This window comes from Pimephales promelas, chromosome 14 (assembly GCF_988280905.1).
Source record: "Pimephales promelas chromosome 14, fPimPro1.hap1.1, whole genome shotgun sequence".
In the NCBI taxonomy this organism is placed as follows: domain Eukaryota; kingdom Metazoa; phylum Chordata; class Actinopteri; order Cypriniformes; family Leuciscidae; genus Pimephales; species Pimephales promelas.
In genome coordinates, this window is record NC_142782.1 from 12849843 (window position 1) to 12873278 (window position 23436).

General features: G+C 37.1%; 1 protein-coding gene across 2 annotated transcripts; it reads right to left on the reverse strand.

The window, feature by feature from the left end:
* Window positions 1-4763: 4763 nt before the first annotated feature.
* On the reverse strand, window positions 4764-19166 carry ren (renin). 2 transcript variants are annotated; one of them, XM_089119437.1, is made up of 9 exons: window positions 18964-19166; window positions 13371-13521; window positions 13156-13279; window positions 12915-13033; window positions 12390-12586; window positions 10698-10820; window positions 10145-10289; window positions 9287-9385; window positions 4764-5486 (listed from the first exon to the last, which is right to left on the reverse strand). In XM_089119437.1, the coding sequence occupies exons 1-9, from the start codon at window positions 19029-19031 to the stop codon at window positions 5328-5330; spliced, it is 1185 nt and encodes a 394-aa protein (XP_088975563.1). In that variant the 5' UTR covers window positions 19032-19166; the 3' UTR covers window positions 4764-5327. The 2 variants fall into 2 exon arrangements, with proteins under 2 accessions (XP_088975563.1, XP_088975564.1); XM_089119438.1 differs by having other exon boundaries at window positions 4765-5489; window positions 18964-19052.
* Window positions 19167-23436: the final 4270 nt, after the last annotated feature.

Here is a 23436-nt window from a genome sequence, read left to right on the forward strand (position 1 = left end):
GAGACTCCAAGAAGGCCGGGTACTCTGCACTGCCGTTTGGCCCGTAGGCACAAACGACAGTGAGAGACCTATCCCCGACCCGTAGGCGCAGGGAAACGACCCTCTCGTTCACCGGGGTAAACTCCAACACATGGCGGCTGAGCTGGGGGGCTATAAGCAAACCCACACCAGCCTGCCGCCTCTCACCATGGGCAACTCGAGAGTGGTGAAGAGTCCATCCTCTCTCAAGGAGTGTGGTTCCAGAACTGAGTGTGGTTTTGGCTCCAGGGTGGGGCCCCGGCTGCGCCATACCGGGCGACGTTGCGGTCCTTGTAAATAGTTTTTTCCCAAATCCCTCAAAATAATAAGAACATTCGTGCTTTATTTCAGAAAGAAATTGTCTCTATTTCAAATGCCACGTTTTATTGGAACCGATTTGTTAATGAAATTGACTGGAAAAAGGTTTGGATGATTCCTCACAGATACTTGGTAGTAAACAAGGTAAAAGAAGTGTCGTTCAGAATAATTCACAGTCATTATCCTCCTAGCCATAGTTTAAGAGACATAAATACAAACTGTTCTTTTTGCGAGGACCACCCAGAAACTGTGTTGCACCTCTTTTGGTATTGCTCACACACCAGAAAATTTTGGCAAAAGTAGATTCATCCTTGAACATATTTATGAAGACTTTGCATTATTGAGCAAGAATGTTGTATTTTGCTTTTATAGAAGTCAAAGTAAAGAAAAGATGTGTATTTCATTATAAATTTGTTCATCATTTTGTCAAAATTTCACATTCATGAATGTAAATTCAGCTCTAAAAAACTAATTTTGTACTATTTTTCCCATGAAGTTGTACACTATATTAATCTGATTTCTGGCTCCAACAACCAAAAGGGGTAACAATTTATAATAACTGCACGCTATTAATAATTTGTTAAGCATGAGTAAACAGTTAATTCATCATTTATTAAAGGGTTAGTTCACCCAAAAATGAAAATTCTGTCAGTATTTACTCACCCTCATGTTGTTCCAACCCCATAAGACCTTCGTTCATCTTCGGAACACAAATTAAGATATTTAAGATATTAAGATCGCTCCTGCATACAGTCCATAGGCTTATTGAGGGACTGACTCTTGCTGTCCCCGAAAAGTCATTAAAGACCTGTAAGTCAGTTAACGTAGTGTGATTGCGTAGAGCTACGTCACACGTAGGCTCACTTTTGGCCGACGCTGGTCATGTGTGTGTGATGCGTGTGACGTACAATAACAGAAGCTTACGCTATTAAACTAGTAACCTGACTCGCGCAGAGGGAGAAATAAACGAATAGTTGAAATAAAGTCGTTATTTTTGTTGTTTTTTTGCGCGCAAAAGTGTTCTCGTCGTTTGATAAACTTAAGATTGAGCCCCTGTAGTCACTTGGACCATTTTAACGATGTCTTTATTGACTTTTCGAGGACAGCAAGAGCCAGTCCCTCAAGAAGCCTATGGACTGTATGCAGGAGCGATCTTAATATCTTAAATATCTTAATTTGTGTTCCGAAGATGAACGAAGGTCTTACGGGGTTGGAACAACATGAGGGTGAGTAAATACTGACAGAATTTTCATTTTTGGGTGAACTAACCCTTTAATAAGCAGTTTATAAATACAGCTATAAATGTGTTTTTTCTTGATTTATAAGCATAATACGTTTAATAATTGTATTTTCATACTTTGGTAATGATCAATTAATAATTTCTAAACGAAGTATAGCATCATTTACAAAGCAGTTATTTAAGAGTTGTGAATCATTAAGATCACTTAGAAAGTGTAAGTAAAATGTAGTAAATACAGGTAGTTATAAAGCATTATACCTTTGCATAAAAAAGCATATTTACCTTGTAAAGCGTTTAAAAAGGAGATTTAAACGTGCATCAATCTTCTAAACAGTAAAATGTAACAAACACAACACTGTGATGCAGAACATAGAAATATTTAACAGCCTTTAAATCTCCTTTATAAATGCTTTACAAGGCATGAATAGTCCTCACTTTAGATGAGCTCACAAACTGACCACTAAATGCTTTATAACTACCCGAATTAACCCTGAATTACAGCATAAATACATGTTAATAAAGCATTTATTAACCATCACTATACGTCTGATAATAATAAGACGCATGAATGTACATTTAAATAGTTTATTAATCATTTACTTACACGTTCTAAGTAATCTTATGAACCACTGACAACTCTTAAATAACTGGTTTATAAAAAAATGAAATTCTTCATTTAGAAATGATAAATTGATCATTAATAAAAGAAGAAAATACAATTATAGATATGCTTTTAAATCGAGAAGAAAGCATTTATAGCTGTATTTGTAGACTGCTTCTTAATGTCTATTAATGCTTTATGAATGATGGATTACTTGTTTACTCATGCTTAACTAATGATTATTTGCGTGTAGTTATCATTACCCAAAAAGGCAATTAAAACTGTCAATATATTGTCCTTTTTTTCTTTGTAATGGCCCATAGGCTTCCCCTGGCAAAACTGTATTGTATTCTGTTTAAATGTTATAAGTAATGTATATTATGTAGTCTTTTGTGCTTTTACTTTTTAGTTTTTCAATAATGAAACAAATCCTATTCGGAAGTGTTTTATTGACTATACGTGATGCACGTATCAATTCTCCTTCCCCTTCACATCTGTCACAATCATTTCAACATCTCACATATTTCAACATTGTAGCCTATCTTTATTATTATTTATTATGAATTTATTAAATAACCAAACTTCAACAACATAAAGGCACGTCCTTTTAGCGCTGCTGATGACACTGTGGAGTGACGCTCGAGTGATCAAGTATTCAATTGTATATGAAAAAGTATTGCATTTATTTGATTCCTCCATCCTCGTTTCCTTTCCTCGCTTCCTTGCATCCAAACGAGGACACACAAATAAGAAATGAGAAGCACCCATCGATGATGAGGAGGAGATAAGCAACAGGTGTGATGATCTGATGAGTATCCATGACAACTGATGACTGGGAGGAAACAAAAACAAAGAACACATGTGACTGATGAAAACAAAATGAAAGTCCATGAAAACAAAATAACTTAACATAACTGTGACGACAGTAACACTATAAATGTTATTTTAGATCAATTCGAGCATTAAAAGATTTGATTTCTCTTTTACAAAAAAAAAAAAAAATCCGGTTTTACCCCCAACCTTTACATGGTTGTATATCTCAATGAAAGAGTAAAGAGTAAAGCAAAAATAATCTAAAACCATAAAACATCAAGTTCATTAACCTCTGCTGCTGTTTTCCCACCAAAAATTATGTCACTACTTAGATGTCATTGAGTAACTCTCTATTGTTAGGTAAAGAGATATTATGAAAGACTAACATGATGCCAAAATGATGTCACTTCCTGGAGGTTAATGTCATAACAGTCTTTTGTAAAGTGATATTATGAAAGACTAGCAGGATGAAACGTGACATTGAGGAGAAAACAGAAAAATGGATGACAAATGAAAGCAATTTGAAACAGCATTTTGAAACCAAATTTTAAATTGAACATTTAATCCAATAAAATATACACATGATGTGAACATCTGTTATAGCTGTTTAAACAACAGTGATGATAAACACTTCAAAGCAGCTAAAGAATGTGTGGAAGGAATGGAGGGAGAGACAAAGAGAAGAGGAGAAAAGATAGTGATAAAAATCTGTAGCTCCTGCTGAGGAAGGCGTCTTCAGCGTGACTGTGACAGCGGGAGATCACATCTCGCATTCCATTTCACAACCTTTCTCAAGAGAAACGCTGAAACACAAGCAAGTTTCTAAACACGCACAGACTGGGACAGAGAGACGAAGACATTAAAAAATAAGAACCAGGGAATGTCTTCAGTCTGTGTTTATTTGGATGTGCGCCCCAGAGCAATGAAGATGTTGCACGGCTGTTCATCAGTCCTGCGGTTTTGTAACAGCTTCCAGAGTACATAACGGGACAGAAAATGGGCATGGCCAATACGGCTAAACGTTTTAAGAGATATTAAGCATTTGTCTCCATCCATCCAGGCCTTTGATTTGCCTCATGTGCGCCTCATATGTGTTTTTGGACTGTGAAGTTCTGAGAGGTGAAAGAAGTGTTTCCAACTAAAAACACTGTTGGTTTTGGTTTATTGAGTTATTCACACAATGTAGGGCACTAATATTAACGTGTGAAACTAGTTCATACTGCATCTTTTATAGCAACAACAATTTATTGTACAGTCTTTTGTACAAGGTGATTATAGTAATGGAGAATCTTGATGCAAGTGGATTGCTTGTAGCAATCATGCACAGATTACTTGTTTTATGTAACTTAAAATATATTTTACATAACTATAGTTGAATAACTTTTATTTGGTGCAGATGTCCAAATTGGGTGTGTCTTTTTGAGTTACTCCAAATTTTTTTCAGGGCTATTAATACACATTCAACTAAAACTAAAACCAAATGTCATGGTCAGTAAAACCCACAAAGTGTTGCTTCAGAGAGTTCAGCATTGCCTATTTTTTTCTCTGTCTGAGTAAGGAAACATTATAAACCCATTCAGTCTGGTGTTGCAAGACATTTCTGACAAAGTACAATGCATTCTCTCCTATCTTGAATAAGATAAATTCCTATTGAAGTCAGACATTAGAATGAGATTTAGCAATGCCAACCTCTTGTGAACCCTTGTGGAAAAAAAAAAGTTGCTTAATTGTAAAATTTAAATCATTATGTTTTATTAATCACAAGGTGTGTTGATTACCATACTAAAGCACATGTAAAATACTTGATTTAAATTTTAACTATAGCCTGTAATTTGACATTACTTAAAGTTAATATATTTCAAATGTTGTAAATACAACTTCATCATTACAAGTGTAATTGCATGCAAATGTCAATCGAAATTTTAGTTTACCATAAATGCTTGTCAGTATATTCAGCAGTGCACTTTAATCATATTTCAAAGACAATTATGAAATTACAATCGTTAAATCCTATACTTGTGTGTCAACAAAATACATTTAAGTTGCATTTATTAAAAATTCAAACTGTAATAAATTCTAATTTAATAGTAAATGAACTTGCAAGTGTGAGTCCACAAAACATTACATTCATTTCACACTTAAGGATTTTCTTTTTTCTTTTTATAAGGAAATTATATTATTTCCACAATAAGTACCTTTTTTAAAGTATGCAAAAGTCTACTACTTTTTCACAAGGGAGTCAATGACTTGGCTACCGGCTATTGATGTGACAGATCAAGTTGCCTTTGTGTTGTGTACATGTAATAGCGAAAAGATCGTAGTAGAAAACCCAATTTGTTAGACTGCTCGAGCAAAGCCAATGCGGTTGTTTCCCCGATCAAACTCTGTGTAGTATCGAGCAATGAAGTTTGCTCCCAGTATCCAGATGGGACCAGTAGGGGGCGGCACATCCAACGCTTTGAACGTCACAGTGCAGATGTCCTCCCCGAACTCTGACTGCTGGAAGAAGAAGAAAAAGAGACATTAGAAAAGTCTATATAGCTGTAACAAAGATTGATGATTCTCGAAACAGATGCTGAACTTTAGAAGCCATCTGGAAAACCAAATGCAAATACAACATGAGGCATTTTGAATTTAATGAAAAAAAAAAGTCATTCCACTTAGTGGGATAGATCCCAGACTTCAGTGCTAAATGAAATGCCAGATTGACAGCGTAATACAGTCAGCCATAGTATTTCCAATGAAAACCACACGTCAGTCAACGCTACGTAAATGTAGGCCATCTCTTTTGACAGTAAAACATTTTAGTCTTGTGATCTTGCATTATTTCTTTATCACTTTTGCGTGCGTTTGATGTGAAACGTAGTTTGCAGACGAGACCGAGGTTGTCTGTAATTCTTTCTCTTGTAAAGTCATGCAGTGTGAAACCCCCTGTCGCCGATCCGTCTTACAGTGTTCACACCAGCAACCAAATGTGTTACCCCAGATAGTCGTGCTGACTCGTGCAGTGTGAAAAGAAGAGTGACCTTCTTGGCATAAGTTGTGCTCATGCCGAAATCTGTATGTTCGTTTGGCCGGAATTTAGTTAGTTTACTTTATAAAGTTTGAAATTTGATAATTTTTCTTACACAAAACATTATGCTGTACAAAATAGTTCTTTAGCTCTGCCCAATCCCATGAAATTTGATGAATTTGATGTTTGATGGATTTGGATGACTGAAATAGTTGCCCAAGAGGCGTTTCGAAGATGGCTGCCATCCCAAGAAGTCATATAACTGACGTCTTGGGACGTCTTTTGACCATACGTCAACATCCGCCTTTTTAGGGTACCCTTAAACGTCGGTTAGATGACGTTATCGGATCCTAACCCTACCCCAGACCTAAACCTGCCCCGTCACCTAACCGACGTTAAAGGTAAAGCGTCAGTTGAGTGACGGCCCGGGATCGTCATGTAACCGACGTTTAAGGGTACCCTAAAAAGGCGGATGTTGACGTATGGTCAAAAGACGTCCCAAGACGTCAGTTATATGACTTCTTGGGATGAGACTGTGTTAGCCTTAAAGGGACTATGTGGACTGTAACTCTTTAAGTAATTTATTATTTAAAATCAATTTTTATTCATAAATATGTCCTCAATGGTGTACAAATATCTCTGCCAATTATCTGACTTATCCTTGTAAACGAAGAATTTAGTATCTTTATATACATGGGACGGGTAAGTATTCTCCAAGTTCAAATTGTCCAAGTTCTCCTACTTAGAATGACGAGAGAGGTCTGTAATTTTCATCATAGGTACACTTCAACTATGAGAAACAAAATGAGAAGAAAAAAAATCCAGGAAATCACATTGTAGGATTTTTAAAGAATTTATTTGTAAATTATGGTGGAAAATAAGTATTTGGTCAATAACAAAAGTTCAACTCAATACTTTGTAACCTTACCTTTGTTGGCAATGACAGAGGTTAAACGTTTCCTGTAAGTCTTCCCCAGGTTTGCACACACTGTAGCTGGTATTTTGGCCCGTTCCTCCATGCAGATCTCCTCTAGAGCAGTGACGTTTTGGGGCAACATGGTCTTGTAACATCAACTCCCTCTACAAATTGTCTATGGGGTTGAGGTCTGGAGACTGGCTAGGACACTCCAGGACCTTGAAATGCTTTTTACGGAGCCACTCCTTCGTTGCCCGGGCGGTGTGTTTGGGATCATTTTCATGCTGGAAGATCCAGCCACGTTTCATCTTCAAGGCTCTCACTGATTAAAGGAGGTTTTGGCTTAAAATCTCACTATACATGTCCCTGTTCATTCTTCCCTCAACACGGATCAGTTTTTCTGTCCCCTTTGCAGAAAAACAGCCCCAAAACATGTTTTCCTCCCCATCAGTTTCCTCCTCACAGTAGCTATGGTGTTCTTGGGATGCAACTCTGCATTCTTCCTCCAAACACAAGTTGAGTTTTTACCAAAAAGTTCTATTTGGGTTTCATCTGACCACATGATATTCTCCCAATCCTGTTCTGGATCATCCATATGCTCTCTGACAAACTTCAGGCGGGCCTGGACATGTACTGGCTTAAGCAGGGGGACACGTCTGGCACTGCAGGATTTGAGTCCCTCTCGGTGTAGTGTGTTACTTATGGTAGCCTTTGTTACTTTGGTCCCAGCTCTCTGCAGGTCATTCATCAGGTCCTTCTGTGTAGTTCTGGGATTTTTGCTCACTGTTCTCATGATCATTTTGACCCCACAGGATAAGATCTTGCGTGGAGCCCCAGATTGAGGGAGATTATCAGTGGTCTTGTATGTCTTCCATTTTCTTACAGTTGCTCAGACAGTTGATTTTTTTTAACACTAAGCTGCTTGCCTATTGTAGATTCACTCTTCCCAGCCTGCTGCAGGTCTACAATTTTCTTCCTGGTGTCCTTCGACAGCTCTTTGGTCTTGGCCACGGTTGAGTTTGGGGTGTGACTGTTTGAGGCTGTGGACAGGTGTCTTTTATACAGATAACAGGTTCAAACAGGTGCCAATAATACAGGTAACGAGTGGAGGACCGAAGACCTTCTTAAAGAAGTAGTTACAGGTCTGTGAGAGCCAGAAATCTTGCTGCTTTGTGGGTGACCAAATACTTATTTTCCACCATAATTTACAAATAAACTCTTTAAAAATCATACAAAGTGATTTCCTAGTTTTTTCTCTCATTTTGTCTCTCATAGTTAAAGTGTACCTATAATGAAAATTACAGACCTCTCTCATCATTCGAAGTAGGAGAACTTGAACAATCAGTGGCTGACTAAATACTTTTTGGCCCCACTGTATATTCTCTGTCAAGTCACCTAACACCTAACTTCTTGACAGAGCCTGGAGCCCTCTCCTCAGATAGCACGCCAAATACGCGTTTATTCTATCTTATTTGTAAGTGTGAACTCGTGAACACCTAGCGGTGTGGCTAAAGCTGGATGCACACTACGATTTAACAATGCTTTATGACTGTTGCTGTCACACTGTAGGTGACACAAGAAGACTCGACCGGTGTTTGATTTGACGGTTGTCTTAGGAGACGCCACACTGCAGGACTGTATGTCAAATCGTCTGACATCTTCGAACCTGTCAAACTAGTCATCAAAAACCTTTTTTTTTTTAGGATTGTCAACAGGATTGTCTCAGACCGCCAAAATCTTAAAACCGGCTTAAGACTTCCCGCAAAAGGAATAATAACAGCCAGCCATGACTAATTTAATTCACAGCAAAACGGAACAATAACAGAAGGTTACTGAGAGAAAGTTACATCAGGTCATGTAAATTTAAAGGCACCCTCCAAAAGCCCTCTCACTACCCCACATGTAAAATAAAAACACTTTATCAGGCTACTGATATAACTGCATCTCATCATCTCAGTAGCTATACAGGAGAAAATGGCAGCCTCCCAGATAGCAAACTGACATTGAATCAACGTGGAAATATGACATCGAAACAACGTTGATATGACATTGTTTTGCTCATCGAATTAACGTTGAACCAACGTCAGACGCGTCATTCTTTCAAAACTAACGGAAAATCAACTTGAAATCAACGCGTTGTTTCAACGTTATGAAAGCAAACCAATTTTCGATTTTCATTTAGCTTTGAAGAATGCCGCGTCTGACGTTGGTTCAACGTTAATTCGATGAGCAAAATCAACGTTGTTTCAATGTCATGAGAGACGTCGTTTCCACGTTGATTCAATGTCAGTTTGCTGTCTGGGCTTTTATTACTTATTCTAAGATTAGCACCACCAAATGTGAAATAGAAACATATAAAGTCCTCACCCAGAGAATATAGTCCTCATCTGTGAGAGAATATTCCTGACCACCAAGATGAAAAGCCACAGTGGGCAGCAACTTGACCAGATCACAGCTCACAGTATACTGTAAACAGAGCAAGTTGAGAGTGAGAGAGAGAGACTTTAAAACCACACAAAGACAACATGCTGCATCATTTTGCAAAACTGAAATGACACTAAACTTAACACTTGAAAGGAAAGAATCACATATTATCATTAACCACAACTGCGACAAAAAAACAGCTTTCAATCATTCCATTTGCTCTTTAGACATAAGTTATGAGGCACAGGCAACATGATAGACCAAAGCAGCTGTTCCCATATAGTTGTGCAACAGGAAAAGGAAATGGAACAATAAGAAACAGGAATGCTCAACTCATTCTGAATTGGCTATAAAGGTATTGTTTCATAACAGCTTTTGTATATGATATGTATATGGGATACCATGTATCATATATCTGCACATCTGACATTTTTTTTGTTAGATCCAGAGTTGTATAATCAATTGCCATTGCTGAATGTTTTAAAAGGTCCATCATGCATAATATGCTCTCTGTTCGTGTATAACCAGAACACATTTCTCTCTTTTTTTTATAGCTGTAGAGAAGTTTGAAGGTTTGCCACCACTCCTAAGATTTCATAATATTTTTTTCAAGGATTACATTTTGGCTTCTTCAACTTTAGTTTACAATGCTAAGCAGTGGATTCATATTTTTTTGTCCAGTCAAAATAGTTCCCTCTTTTAATGGCTTAATCTCTAAAACCCATTTTATTAACAGATTATATGTAAGCTTTTAAATAAAGACAGCTTTTTAAGGAATGTCAAAAGATTGAAAGAGCGTACCCCTCCTTCGGCCAGTTCAACGGCCCCGATGGTTTTCATCAGAATGGAAATGGAGGAGGCGGGGCCTGTGATGTAGGAGGAGCCTGTATCAATCACAGCAGAACAGCCGTCCATGCAAAACAGCATATCTGCCCCCACAGACACTCTGCAGAGGAAAACAGTGGGAATTGACCAAAAAATCATTTTACCCTCAAATTCACCTGTGTCATTAGGTAGTTTACTCACTTTGGAAGGCTTAAATCTATTATTATGTCTTATCATTGGCTTAGGGTTCAAGGATGAAAACCGATTTATGATTGAATTTTTGGGTCGGCTGCTTTTCTTTTAAAGGACACAGGGCAAGGATTGAGCAGAACCTCAAACCTCTGGATATGGTTTGAGGTTCTGCTCAAAATGAAAAACGGATGGCTACCGGATATCTGATATGGGATATCTATTACAACCAGGAGTATTTGTGAAAACCGTGATGTAAAGCAGATGTAGAATGACAGAAAGAGCTGCATAGCAAGAAATCATCATTGTTCTTTCAAATTGATGTTGATAATAGTCTTACCCCTTCATGATGACCTCCCACTTGCCTTTCTCTTTGGTTTTCATGTAATGGAAAGATCCAGTGTGGTAATTTGGGTCTGTGCCCCCCAGCACCAGCTCTCCACCAGGGATGTGTGTTGGGTCCCTTATAGATACATAAACAAATATGCACTAGTAACAGACAGGCTTGCAACTGTAGCCTATTATACATCTAAAGTATACACAATGTGACCGTATGACTTTCTTTCTTTTTAATATTCTGAAGAATGATGGTAACCGAACTGTTTTGGTTACCATTGATGTCCTATTGTATATAAGAAAACCCAGAGACAGTTTTCAAACTATCTCCATAATGTTACACAGAAGAAATGCATTCATACAGATTTGAAGTGACATGAAGGAGAGTAAATGTATTTTAATTTTTGAGTGAACCACCACTTTCATACCCAATTAAAACCCATAATTTCATAGCATTATTTGTGCATTTGTTAATCTTAGTTATTAATGTTAAAGCAGTAGTTCACTTTAAAAAAAAACTTTTGCTGATAATTTTTTTAAGAAATTAAGGTTTTTGATGAAAACTTTCTAGGATTTTTCTCCATATAATGGACTTCAATGGGAAACGGTTCAAGGTCCAAAAGACAGTTTCAGTGTAAACTGCAAACTGTTCAAATGGCTTTAAAGGATTCCAGGCGATGAATAAGGGTCTTATAAGCGAATAAGCGATCATGAATAAGCGGAATGATCACTCATTTAAAAAAAAATGTATATTTATAAGCTCAAATGGTCGCCTTGCTCTGTTCTGTGATGCACGTTCGAGACTCTCCTCTTCAAACTCGTTCATTAAAATGAATGAATCTTTTCCTGAGTCAACTCGTTTGTTTTGTTCGTTGAATGAACCAAATGACACGAAAAAAGATTCGTTCATTTTGATTAACGAGTTCGAACAGGAGAGTCACGAACGTGCATCACAGAACAGAGCAAGGCGACCATTTGAGCTTATAAAACTTAAACTTTGTTTTGTTTTTTTTAAATGAGCGATCGTTTCGCTTGATAAGACCTTATTCATCATCTGAAAATGTTTAAAGCCCTTTGAACAGTTTGCACTGAAACTGTCTTTTGGACCTTGAACCGTTTGGTTCCCACTGAAGTCCATTATATGGAGAAAAATCCTGGAATGTTTTCATCAAAAACCTTAATTTCTTTTCGACTGAAGAAAGAATGACATGGACATCTTGGATGACATGGGGGTGAGTAAATTATCAGCAACAGGTTTTTTAAAATAAGTGAACTACTCCTTTAATTTCAACATTTTTTTTACTAATACATTATTAAAATCAAAGGTTATATTTGTTAACATTAGTTAATGCACTGTGAACTAACATGAACAAACAATGAATAGCTGTAGTTTTATTAACTAACATTAACTACACTAATACAGATACAAATGTATTGTCATTATTAGTTTGTTAGTTAATATTACGTTATAATGAACCTTATCGCAAAGTGTTCCCAATATTTTTTTCTACCTTTGTATCGCATTTGATGTTTTCCACATTTAACACAATAATGGGTTTATTATTTAATTTATATTACAATTATTCTTATTTTTTCATGTACTTGGTCCTTGTGGTAATACAAATGACAAGGAATTGAATCATGAAATGTATTTGTCTCCCTTGCTCACCCTATGCAAAGAGACGCTGATGCTCACCTGCTGTAGTACACAGAGAAAACATCCTCTTTTAGAACATGTTGAGACATAATGCGATCAAACACAGGTGTAATTCCATCAATGGCTGCATCTGGATAGCCCATCCCTAACACTCCGTCGAACTTGGCAAAGATGAACGGGATCGCAGGAAGAGCTGTGGCCTCTGCAAAAACCTGCACCACTGGGATACCACCCACCTAAAGATGTAAGAGGTCAAGGGTCAAACAGATCTGACAAGTACTGTGTGCAAATAACAGTTTTGGTATTCCATCACATGTTACTGATTGTATTATCACAGTCAATTTGTTTGAAAGTCACTCCGTATTTTGCCTTGATGGTAGTTAAAATATGGTGCACAAGCATCTGGATTTGGTTAACCGTTGATCTTTTGCTGTGCCTGACTTTCTGGTAACCTGGATGGCTAAAATATTTCATCTTATCTCACGAAGGTTAGCTATTTTCATTAAGATATTCCCTTTAAACTCATATCCCAATTCATAAATGAATGGCTTTTTTGTTACTCACTACAACCACGTCCTCGCTCAGAAATCCCCGGACGTTTCCAGAAGCGTACTGGATGGAGAATCCTGTGCCGTTGTAGATATGCGTGAGGGATTTTGAAGCATCGTACCTGTTGTGTGTGACTAAGAGACATATGGAGAAAGGAAGACTTGAGCTATAGGACAAAAATGCAGGTTTTTTGCTTTTCATTGTAACACTTATTTTTTTTTCCGATTTATATGATTTCTTTTAGCAAACGACTCACAGCAGGCTGTGTATAATGGAGAACAACTATGTGAGGGAACCCAGAGGTTGGCAGAGCCTGTGTCGAACACAACATTGAACATCTGAGCTGGTGAACCAATACTAATCTCGCCAAAGTATTGAGTCTGAAATACAAGAGACAAACGCAATTATATTATTATATTATTTGCACTTTCGCCAAATTGTGGATCGTTTCCATTTTTAAGTCTGCGTTACATCTAAGTAGTTGATCAGAGGTGTTGGAGCTGTGCCGTTAGTGGGCGATGGTTCATCATATTTCGGCATAATCTCAGAAAACACTTGAGCTGTGGTGACACCCATCTCCTTGATGGTTTCTCGTATGGATGGCATTTTCTTCAGTTTTACCCTAAGTAGTGAAGAGAGAAGTGTCTTGTGTTATATTTATTATTATTAATTTTTTTTTTACAACTGAAAAAACAGCAACAACAGGACATATTGTGCATTTTTTCTGATTTTGAGATGAATCGAACGTGGTCTGGAAACCACACGTTCAATTTCTCATATTTGAGGCGTGGTTTATGAATGCCCAGAGCCGTATTATTGGGTGCTACAAATGTCTATCAAATGCGCCTGTACGTCTATCAAATGCGCCTGTGCTCCCTCCCCGTTCTGTTATTGGTTCCCTTTTTCAGGGGAAAATTTGGTTCATGGTATCCAGACTGCCTAACAGAGCGAATTAAATCGCGCTGAGGCAAGGCAGAATGGAGAAACCCAGGCTAGATGAATCGGGCATTATATAATTTTAATTTAAAGTCCCCGTGAACCGGAAGTTGCAAACGATTTTTCTCCAGTGCTGTGACGTATTTCCAAGCGAAACGGAATATTGAACAGAGGGCAGGGTTTTACTCTAGCGCTCCTCCTCTCCATCTCTCGCTCATAGCAAACTAACGGTTTGAGGGGAGTGGTTAAGCGTTTCCCCACCCAAGTTGTGAAACCTACGTCATCAGAAAAAGAAACCCTTCCAGACCGGAAGTAACTTTTCAGATTTTGATTAAAGATTACCAAGGTAAAACATTTTTTAAATATATTTTTACTTGCACGGATTAATTGTTCACCACAAGACTAGTAATATGCGCTAACAAAGTAAATAGGTTCTCGGGGACTTTAAGTAAAAAAGATACTACCCATAACGCAAAGACAGATATTTTCATATAAAATGCATATATTTATTTCATAATATTTCTAAATTAATACAGCTTTTAAAAAATGTTTTTATATAAATGTATTTTTGATGTACTTTAGATTTCCCTCTTAGATATTTTTATATAAGCCATCAGCCACTTCATTAGGCATGTTTAACTACATGTTAAAGCAAATTTCTAACCAGCAAATCAGATAGCAGCAACTCAATACATTTAGGCATGTAAACATGGCCAAGCCTGCATCAAACTCACTAAACACTGATGCTCACATCAGAATGGGGAAGAAAGGTGATTTAAAGGAGTAGTTCACTTTAAAAAAAACAAAAAAAAAAAAAAAAAAACAACTTTTGCTGATAATTTACTTACCCCCATGTCATCCAAGATGTCCATGTCTTTCTTTCTTCAGTCGAAAAGAAATTAGGGTTTTTGATGAAAACATTGCAGGATTTTTCTCCATATATGGCACTTCAGTGGGAACCAAACGGTTCAAGGTCCAAATGAGAGTTTCAGTGCAGCTTCAAATGGCTTTGAATAAGGGTCTTATCAAGGACCCTTCGAGTCATGACTCGAAAAAAGATTTGATCATTTTAACGTGCATCACAGAACAGAGCAAGGCGAGCATTTGTGCTTATAAAACTTAAAACTTATCATCTGGTGTCGTTTAGAGGCCTTTGAAGCTGAACTGAAACTCTCATTTGGACCTTGAACTGTTTGGTTTCCATTGACGTCCATTATGGAGAAAATCCTGGAATGTTTTCATCAAAAACCTTAATTTCTTTTCGACTGAAGAAAGAAAGACGTGGACATCTTGGATGACATGGGGGTGAGTAAATGATCAGAAAAAGTTTTTTTTTTTTTTTTAAGCAAACTACTCCTTTAAGTGACTTTTAATGTGGCATTGTTGTTGGTGCCAGGCGGGCTGGTCTGAGTATTTCATCTGATGGGATTATCATGCTCAACCATCTCTAGGGTTTACAGAGAATGGTGCGAAAAAGCGAAAATATCCAGGGAGGATAACCACTTATTACAACTGAGGTCTGCAGAAGAGAATCTCTGAAGGCACAACACATCAAACATTGAAGCAGATGTTCTAAAGTAGTGGAAGAACACACCAGGTTGCAATTAGCTTGGGCTCACCAAAATTGGACGAGAAAATTCAGATAAACTTAGTCTGGTCTGATTTCTGCGGCAACTTTCAGATGGTAGGGGCAGAATTTGGTTTATCTGTCTGATCCATCTGTCTTGTATCAGCAGATCAGGCTGCTGGTGGTGTAATGTTGTGAAGGATATTTTCTCAGCACACTTTGGACCTCTTAGTGCCAATTGAGCATCTTTTAAAGGCCACAGGCTACCTGAGAACCATGTCCATCCCTTTATGACCATAGTGTTCCCATCTTTTGATGCCTACTTCCAGCAGGATGACACGCCATCACAAGGCTCAAATAATCTCAAACTGGTTTCTTGAACATCACAATGAGTTTACTAAACTCAAACTGCCTCCACAGTCACTAGATCTCAATCCAATACTGGGATGTGCTGGAACGAGAGATTCGCATCATGGATTTGCAGCCGGCAGATCTGCAGAAACTGTGTTTCCAGCAAATCTATGAGGAACCTTCTGTCCCTTGTTGAATGAAGAGTTCAGTTAGTTCTGAAGGCAAAATCGGGACCAGCCCCCGATACTAGCAAGGTGTACATAATAAAGTATCTGAAAAAATCTGAATATATTTATATTATCTTTGTCAATGTAAAAATAGATAACAGATATTTAGCATATGAAGAGTTCAGATGCAAAAGCCTCTAAGTGTCATTTGAAATTTTCTTCTAAAATGATCATTTTTATCAAGCTTATATATTCAAGTTCAGTAATTTCACTTAAATACCAATTAATAGGTAATCTTCATTGCAATTTAAGTGAAATTACTGAATTTAAATATACAAGCTTGATAAAAATGATCATTCTAGAAAAAAATTTCAAATGGCACTTAGAAGCTTTTGCATCTGAACTCTTCATATATTTACTATTGGTTGAAATATTAGAGATAAAATACATCTGTTTAGGTTTTTTTTATGCCAAAGGCCCCCAAATATGAGGATTACTTTTCAAGGGACTCTTTTCCTAAAATATAAAGGCAGCTTTATATTTTCATGACCTTTTGGTGGGCCTATGTGCCTGTGTGAGACGATTTTTTGGCACTAATAAGCATTACTTCATAGTTGCATAGATAATCATGAGTATGACTCGTGAATAACTAAACCATTAATTAATTATTAAATTAATTATTAATTATTACTGCATCAGCTAATAATAAAGTCTATATGATTAATAGATTAAGTAATAAATGAATTCCTATTAATTAATCATTTCATCATGTATTAATTTTTTAATAACATATTTTATTAACTAATAGTGTAAATTAATGTGTTAATTACCACAATTTGTCAACGCTATGCACTTCAACTTCCCCTTGTCTGCTTGAATTAATCATTAGCTAATGATTTGCAAAGGTATCATTATGTTGTGACTTTACTTGTTGAGGCACATAACTATTAAGTGATTGTTAAGTAATATGTCATTATGGTTATGGGTTTTGTCATGTCATCCCCACTAAAGGTCTGTGGGTCAATTGCACATGCAGTGAGTGTAATGTCAGAGAGTGTTTGAAGCATGGGTAAGTTGGGCCACACACAAATATCAGCACACCAGTATCTGAGATATTGACGCTGTTACACCTTGTTTAAACTGGATGAGACCATTACAGCTGTCTACACTGGACATGACAGACCATTGCAAGTCCATTTGTCCTTCATAACAGAAGTAGCACAAGAGCGCGGAGTACGTCAGAAATAGAGTGAGGCATCAGTTTACTGTCGAGGTTTTGTTGTGTCGTGTTGTGTCGCATCCAGTGTTGTCTGGATCTAGTTTCTTTGGTTCTAGTATCACTGGTTCTTGTTTCTTTGTCTGGTCTAGACACACTGTTATGAAATAGCAAAGCCCGGCCGCATATTCTCAGTGTTCTTCCTTTAAATCCTAGAGCTCCAGCTTAACCTGACACATGTGCCATGAACTGTTGGATGCGGCGGTTCATCTGGCACAGTGGAATCCCGGTTGTAGAAGGCGGGAAATTGAAATCCATAGTGTGGATGTCAAAACCAAAATGACATATTAGTTAAATACAATCGTCATGTGCCTCAACAAGAAAAGTCATAACATAATGATACCTTTGCAAATCATCAGCTAATGATTAATTAAAGCAGACAACAGGAAGTTGAAGTGCATAGCTTTGACTAATTGTGGTAATTCAGACAGTAATTTACACTGTTAGTTAATAAAATATGTCATTAAGGAATTAATACATGATGACACGTTTAGTTAATAGCGATTCGTTTATTAATCTATTAATCATATAGACTCTTAATTAGTTGCTGATGCAGTAATAATTCATTAATGAGTTAGTTATTCATGAGTCATACATTAACTCATGATTATCTGTGTGTTAAGTATGAATTAATGCATATTAGATACGCATTTTTTTATTCTCAAATTAAATATTTGGCCTGTATTAATCACAGGGAACAAAAATTTACGGTTAAACTTTATTTCGATAGTCACTTTAGACGTTCTACTAATTATAAGTAACTTTTCAACTACATGTCAACTAACTTTCATTAGAGTATTAATATATGATAGTACACTCTCAGTAGACTGTTAGGTTATGGTTAGGTGTAAGGCTTTGGGTTAGGAGAATAAGTTTACTTGTAGTCGCCAAGTTACTCATAGTCAGTTGAATGTCTGTTGGGGGACCAACAAAATAAAGTGTTAGCAGGTATTAAGCTGACAGTCTACTAAGACTCTATTGACAGTTAGTTGACATGTAGTCGAAAAGTTACTTATAATTAGTAGAATGTCTAAAGTGGACTATTGAAATAAAGTGTTACCAAATTTACTTTGAATTAGGTTAACAGGGTTTTGTTTTTGTTTTTCCTGAAGATCCCCTATAGCACCATCCCAGCTAACAGGAACATTCAGAACTTTGGCTAATGTTCTGGCAAGGTTCTCTCAAAATTATTAAACATTATCCCAGTAACATTAATAGAATGTTTGTTTATGGTCTTTAATAGCTAATGTTCTCAAAACATTATCACAAAAACGTTATCACAAAAAATTATACATCATTAATTCGGAAATGTTTAGTTGCATGTTCGTCTAACATTTTTTAAATCTTTCAGAACATTCAAAAAACATAAAAAAAAAAAAAAAAAAAAAAACTAACATCCATAACGGAATGTTCCCTTAAAGTTCTACTAAGAAATGTTCTAATAACCAAGAAAAACGTTTTTAAAAATGAAAATGAAGATTAAAAAATTAAGGAAAATTCAGTTTAAAGAACATTCAGATATAATGTTTTCATAAATTAATTATAACACTAGCAAAACATTAGCATTAGCTTGCTAGCTGGGCTCTTACAGCCCTTTGGGACCCACTTTTTTTTGTAATGCAGCTTTATGGTTTTCTTCTATTTTGGTTTAGTACGGCATTATTAAGTATATTTCTGTTTACAGAAGCTTGTATAATACAGAAAAGGAACTGCAAATATTGTCACGAAGGAAGTGCTTCTCCACTGAGGAGGAGAGAGTTCACTTACCTCCATAAGGCCTGTGTGTTGGTTACTGAGAGTGACAGAACTAGAAGAGTCAAGCAGTGAAAATTCATCCTTACAAATGGATCCAATCACTTCAACTACCCAATAACCGACCTGTGTAACTTGTGCCACACATCTAATGCCCAGACTCCTTTAAAAACTTCTCTCCTCTTTAGTGCTTTATTTGAGAGACTTTCCTTCTTGCAGTGTTTTTATACGTTTTTCTCCTGCACTCTGCTCTGACCTTGACACAAACCTCTAGCTTTCTCTCTCCTCTCACCCCCCCCCCTTCTGATAAATGCTCCCTGAACAGAGTGACCTCTCCGTCCAGGGGAACACATCTCACACAGTGATTTAAGACCACTTCAATTAATAAAATCATCCTTGTGTGGGCCTGAACGTTCTGGATGTATGGGAAAACAATGTTGACAAACAAATTGTGCATATTGTTAAAGAATATCCTTCTGAAATCCCTACATTGGTTACCGGTTCAGTTTAGAATTGAATACAAAATTCTATTGCTTGTCTACAAATCACTTAATAATCTTGCACCACTGTACTTATCGGAACTACTTCACTTGTATACCCCTAAACGAGGGCTTAGATCTGTAAATAAATGCCTCCTTCAGATTCCCAGAACCCGACTGAAAAACAGGGGAAATAGAGCGTTCGAAGTAGCGGGCCCCGCATTGTGGAACAAACTCCCAACTCAAATTAAAATGGCTTCTTCCTTATCTGAGTTTAAATCTGCTCTGAAAACTCATCTATTTGATGCAGCTTTTAACATGTAATTGACTTGTACTCACTGATCCTAAGTTATCACTGTTTGTTTTATTGTGTTTTATTGTAATTTTTGTACAGCACTTTGGTCGGCTACCAGCCGGTTGTAAATGTGCTCTATAAATAAACGGAACTTGAACTTGAATATGACACTTTAAACAAGATCATTATAAATGATCATATTTATATAGAACCACACATCTATCATACTTCTACATACAGTATGTATACAGTATATACACTCACCTACCACTGTGTTTGACCCCCTTTCGCCTTCAGAACTGCCTTAATTCTACGCGTCATTGATTCAACAAGGTGGTGAAAGCATTCTTTAGAAATGTTGGCCCATATTGATACGATAGCATCTTGTAGTTGGACTTTTGTGGGATGCACATCCAGGGCATGAAGCTCCTGTTCCACCACATCCCAAAGATGCTGTATTGGGTTGAGATCTGGTGACTGTGGGGGCCATTTTAGTACAGTGAACTCATTGTCATGTTCAAGAAACCAATTTGAAATGATTCAAGCTTTGTGACATGGTGCATTATCCAGCTGGAAGGATGGGTACATGGTGGCCATAAAACGATGGACATGATCAGAAACAATGCTCAGTTAGGCCGTGGCATTTAAATGATGCCCAATTGGCACTAAGGGGCCTAAAGTGTGCCAAGAAAACATCCTCCACACCATTACACCACCACCACCAGCCTGCACAGTGGTAACAAGGCATGATGGATCCACATTCTCATTCTGTTTACGCCAAATTCTGAATGTCTAATCTGTTTCCATCATCAGACCAGGCAACATTTTTCCAGTCTTCAACCTGTCCAATTTTGGTGAGCTCTTTCAAATTGTAGCCTCTTTTTCCTATTTGTAGTCGAGATTAGTGGTAACCGGTGGGGTCTTCTGCTGTTGTAGCCCATCCGCTTCAAGGTGCTTGCTGTGGCTTCACAAATGCTTTGCTGCATACCTGGATACCTGGATGGATATTGTAAAAAAAAAAAAAATTGTTGTTGTTAATGTGTTAAAAACATTAATCACTGATCGATTTAATAACTCATTATACGTTACACACCATGGTTCAAATATTTGGGGTTGGTAAGAATTTTTTTTTTTTATGTTAACTCTTTACTACTATTATTTTATTATTTTACTATTATTATCAACAATACAGTAAAAAAGTAATATTGTGTAATATCATTACAATTGTGTAATGTCATTTATGTAATTTATTCCTGCGATAGAAAAACTGAATTTTCCATATCATTACCTCAGTCTTTCAGTGTCACATAATCCTTCAGAAATCATTCTAATATGCTAATTTGCTACCAAAGTAACATTTTGTTGGATTTTTTTAACCAACATTTTGTTGCTTAAAATGGTTGGGAAAATTTTTTTCACGATTCTCTGATGAATAGAAAGTTCAAAAGAACAGCACTTATTTGAAATAGAAATATGTTGCGACAATGTGAAAGTCTTTACTGTCAATTAAAGTATTATTCGATTTGGTTTTTATTCTTAGCTGATATGTGTGGTCTTACATTTACATCAATGACCACATCTCTGCCATGCATGGCACTGACGTCCTTGGCTTGTTTGTAAGGGCAGCTACTGGATGACCCTTGACCTTTAAACTTAGGGGCAGTGTGGAAGCCTAGAACTGGGTTTCCCACAGTAATGGGCAAAGCCCAGTCTCTTTCCCTGACATTTCCTCATGGGAAGCTCCACACATAGACGTCATCTTTTACATCTTCCTCTGTTTATTTTCCCTGTAGGCTCAATATTTTAAGGCGTTTCATTGATGTGGAGCAGTTTTTATTGGTTAGTCGTTTTAGAAGGACTCGCAGGTTTAGTCTACAGACAAAATGCCTACAAGTAGTCTACATGCCTGCGCACATATTCAAACGCGGACACCTATAGACCCCATTAGAACCGCCATCACAATTACGTCACGGTGTTAGCTGGCTACATAAAAAGGAGCTTAAATATTATTATTATAATTAAATGTCATCTTGTTGGGTGCAAGAATCGATGGAGTACAGGCTCCAATTTGAATTTTTATCGCATAATGTTTTCTAAACTATTGTGACTATTTGTGAATCATCTGTGTTTATAGCCTACATTGTTGTGTTTGATTGTGACTAGATTTTTTCGAGAACCTGCAAGAAAGTATAATAAAATACAGTTAAACAACTGGAATTTTTATATCTAGAAAATATTCGCATCATTAAAATTGCACTGTAATGTCACTCTTTACATGGTCGTCTTCTGGCCTTGGCGCCGGCCAGGCAGAGCTTCGGATCGTACCCCGCAACACAAGTCTTGTACGTGACCATTAATCACATATTTACATAGGCATCTAAAGATTTATATGCCCTCATTTTCTCTGTATGCTTGTTTTCTCTATCAGGTTGGTGTATGTCAGGCCACTCAACTGAGGTAGTGTTAACATTAATCCTGTCAGATCGTCCATCTATTGAGCGAGCGTGTACGGGTCGGCCAATCTGGTTCCGTCCGCTAAAATGAACTTTTGCAAATAACAATCGCAGTCCTGGACAGTGCGTGACCTTTACACATTAAGATAAAATCTAATTTTCTCCAGTAATTTTTAAAAAAACAATTAAGTTCAGCCTCCACCTAAGCACCGCCCACTGAAAAGGGGTGTATAATGAACTCTTAATAATCAGTGTTGTCACAGGTTCATGTTTTTAAAGCTTGCATAGAAAGAACTTAAGAGTTTTCTAATGATCGTTGCGACGGTAAATGTAAATCAATCAAAACTAACTATAGCTGGAAAATAAATTTACTCTAAAGCTGCCATAAAGCCAAAACAACTTTAATTTCCTATTATCACGGCAAAGCCGCTTTTGAACAATCTACATTGTTAAAAGCATGCTTTATAAATGAAGATGACTTGACTAGTCCTCGCTAAAGAAGATAAACCAGCCTGCACTATAATACTTCACAGTATGACATTCAGTATTTGGGGAGGAGCACCAACCATGAAAATTGGCATCTTATTTAGGCTAGCAGCTGCCCAGCAGATGACTTATGACTCCCCGCAGTGGCTAAAACATAAGTTAGACATAAAACAGCGTTTGGCAGAATCCCACCTACATTAGTTGGCCTCAGAGTCAGAGGTAAAACTTGCATAGCAGCTGCCATACAGCAATTGGCACATCTGAAATTACATCTATTTTTATGTCAGAATATAAATGAAGTGAACTTATAGTCAGCTGCTGGCACTCAGCTAATATGATGATGCTATCACAATCGGTACTTGACACTTGCTGGGGCCCACACCCTGACAGACAGCTTATGCGACCAAGACAAAAACCTTTCTCTACTACACCCTCTAACTTTCCATTACTCCAACCTGCAGAGACCCACACTTGGCTCATGCTAACCATGTAGTGAGTGAATATTTGGTTGCACTTACCATCATCAACCACTAGATGTCATATTGGTGCAATAAACACACTGGGGGGAATTAACTGATATAATCAATTTTTTTTAGTGTATCTTTATGTCACATTTTTCATCAAAACCTATTTTGTGACAAAGTTGAAGTATAGCTACTGATCAACAAATGGGGTAATTCAACCTTTGGAGAAGACAGCAAACGTTATCGTGTTTTCTAATTGAGTTTGCTCAGTATACAACACGTTTATGGCAATCCCTATAAACATTTAATCC

What these genes read in the sequence shown, in the direction of transcription:
- ren (XM_089119438.1), bottom strand. Translation starts at nt 19,031, where the DNA reads ATGAATTTTCACTGCTTGACTCTTCTAGTTCTGTCACTCTCAGTAACC. An exon ending in AACACACAGGCCTTATGGAG is followed by an intron (nt 13,522 to 18,963) that starts GTAAGTGAACTC and finishes TTCACTACTTAG; the next exon opens with GGTAAAACTGAAGAAAATGC. An exon ending in CTCTGATCAACTACTTAGAT is followed by an intron (nt 13,280 to 13,370) that starts GTAACGCAGACT and finishes CTTGTATTTCAG; the next exon opens with ACTCAATACTTTGGCGAGAT.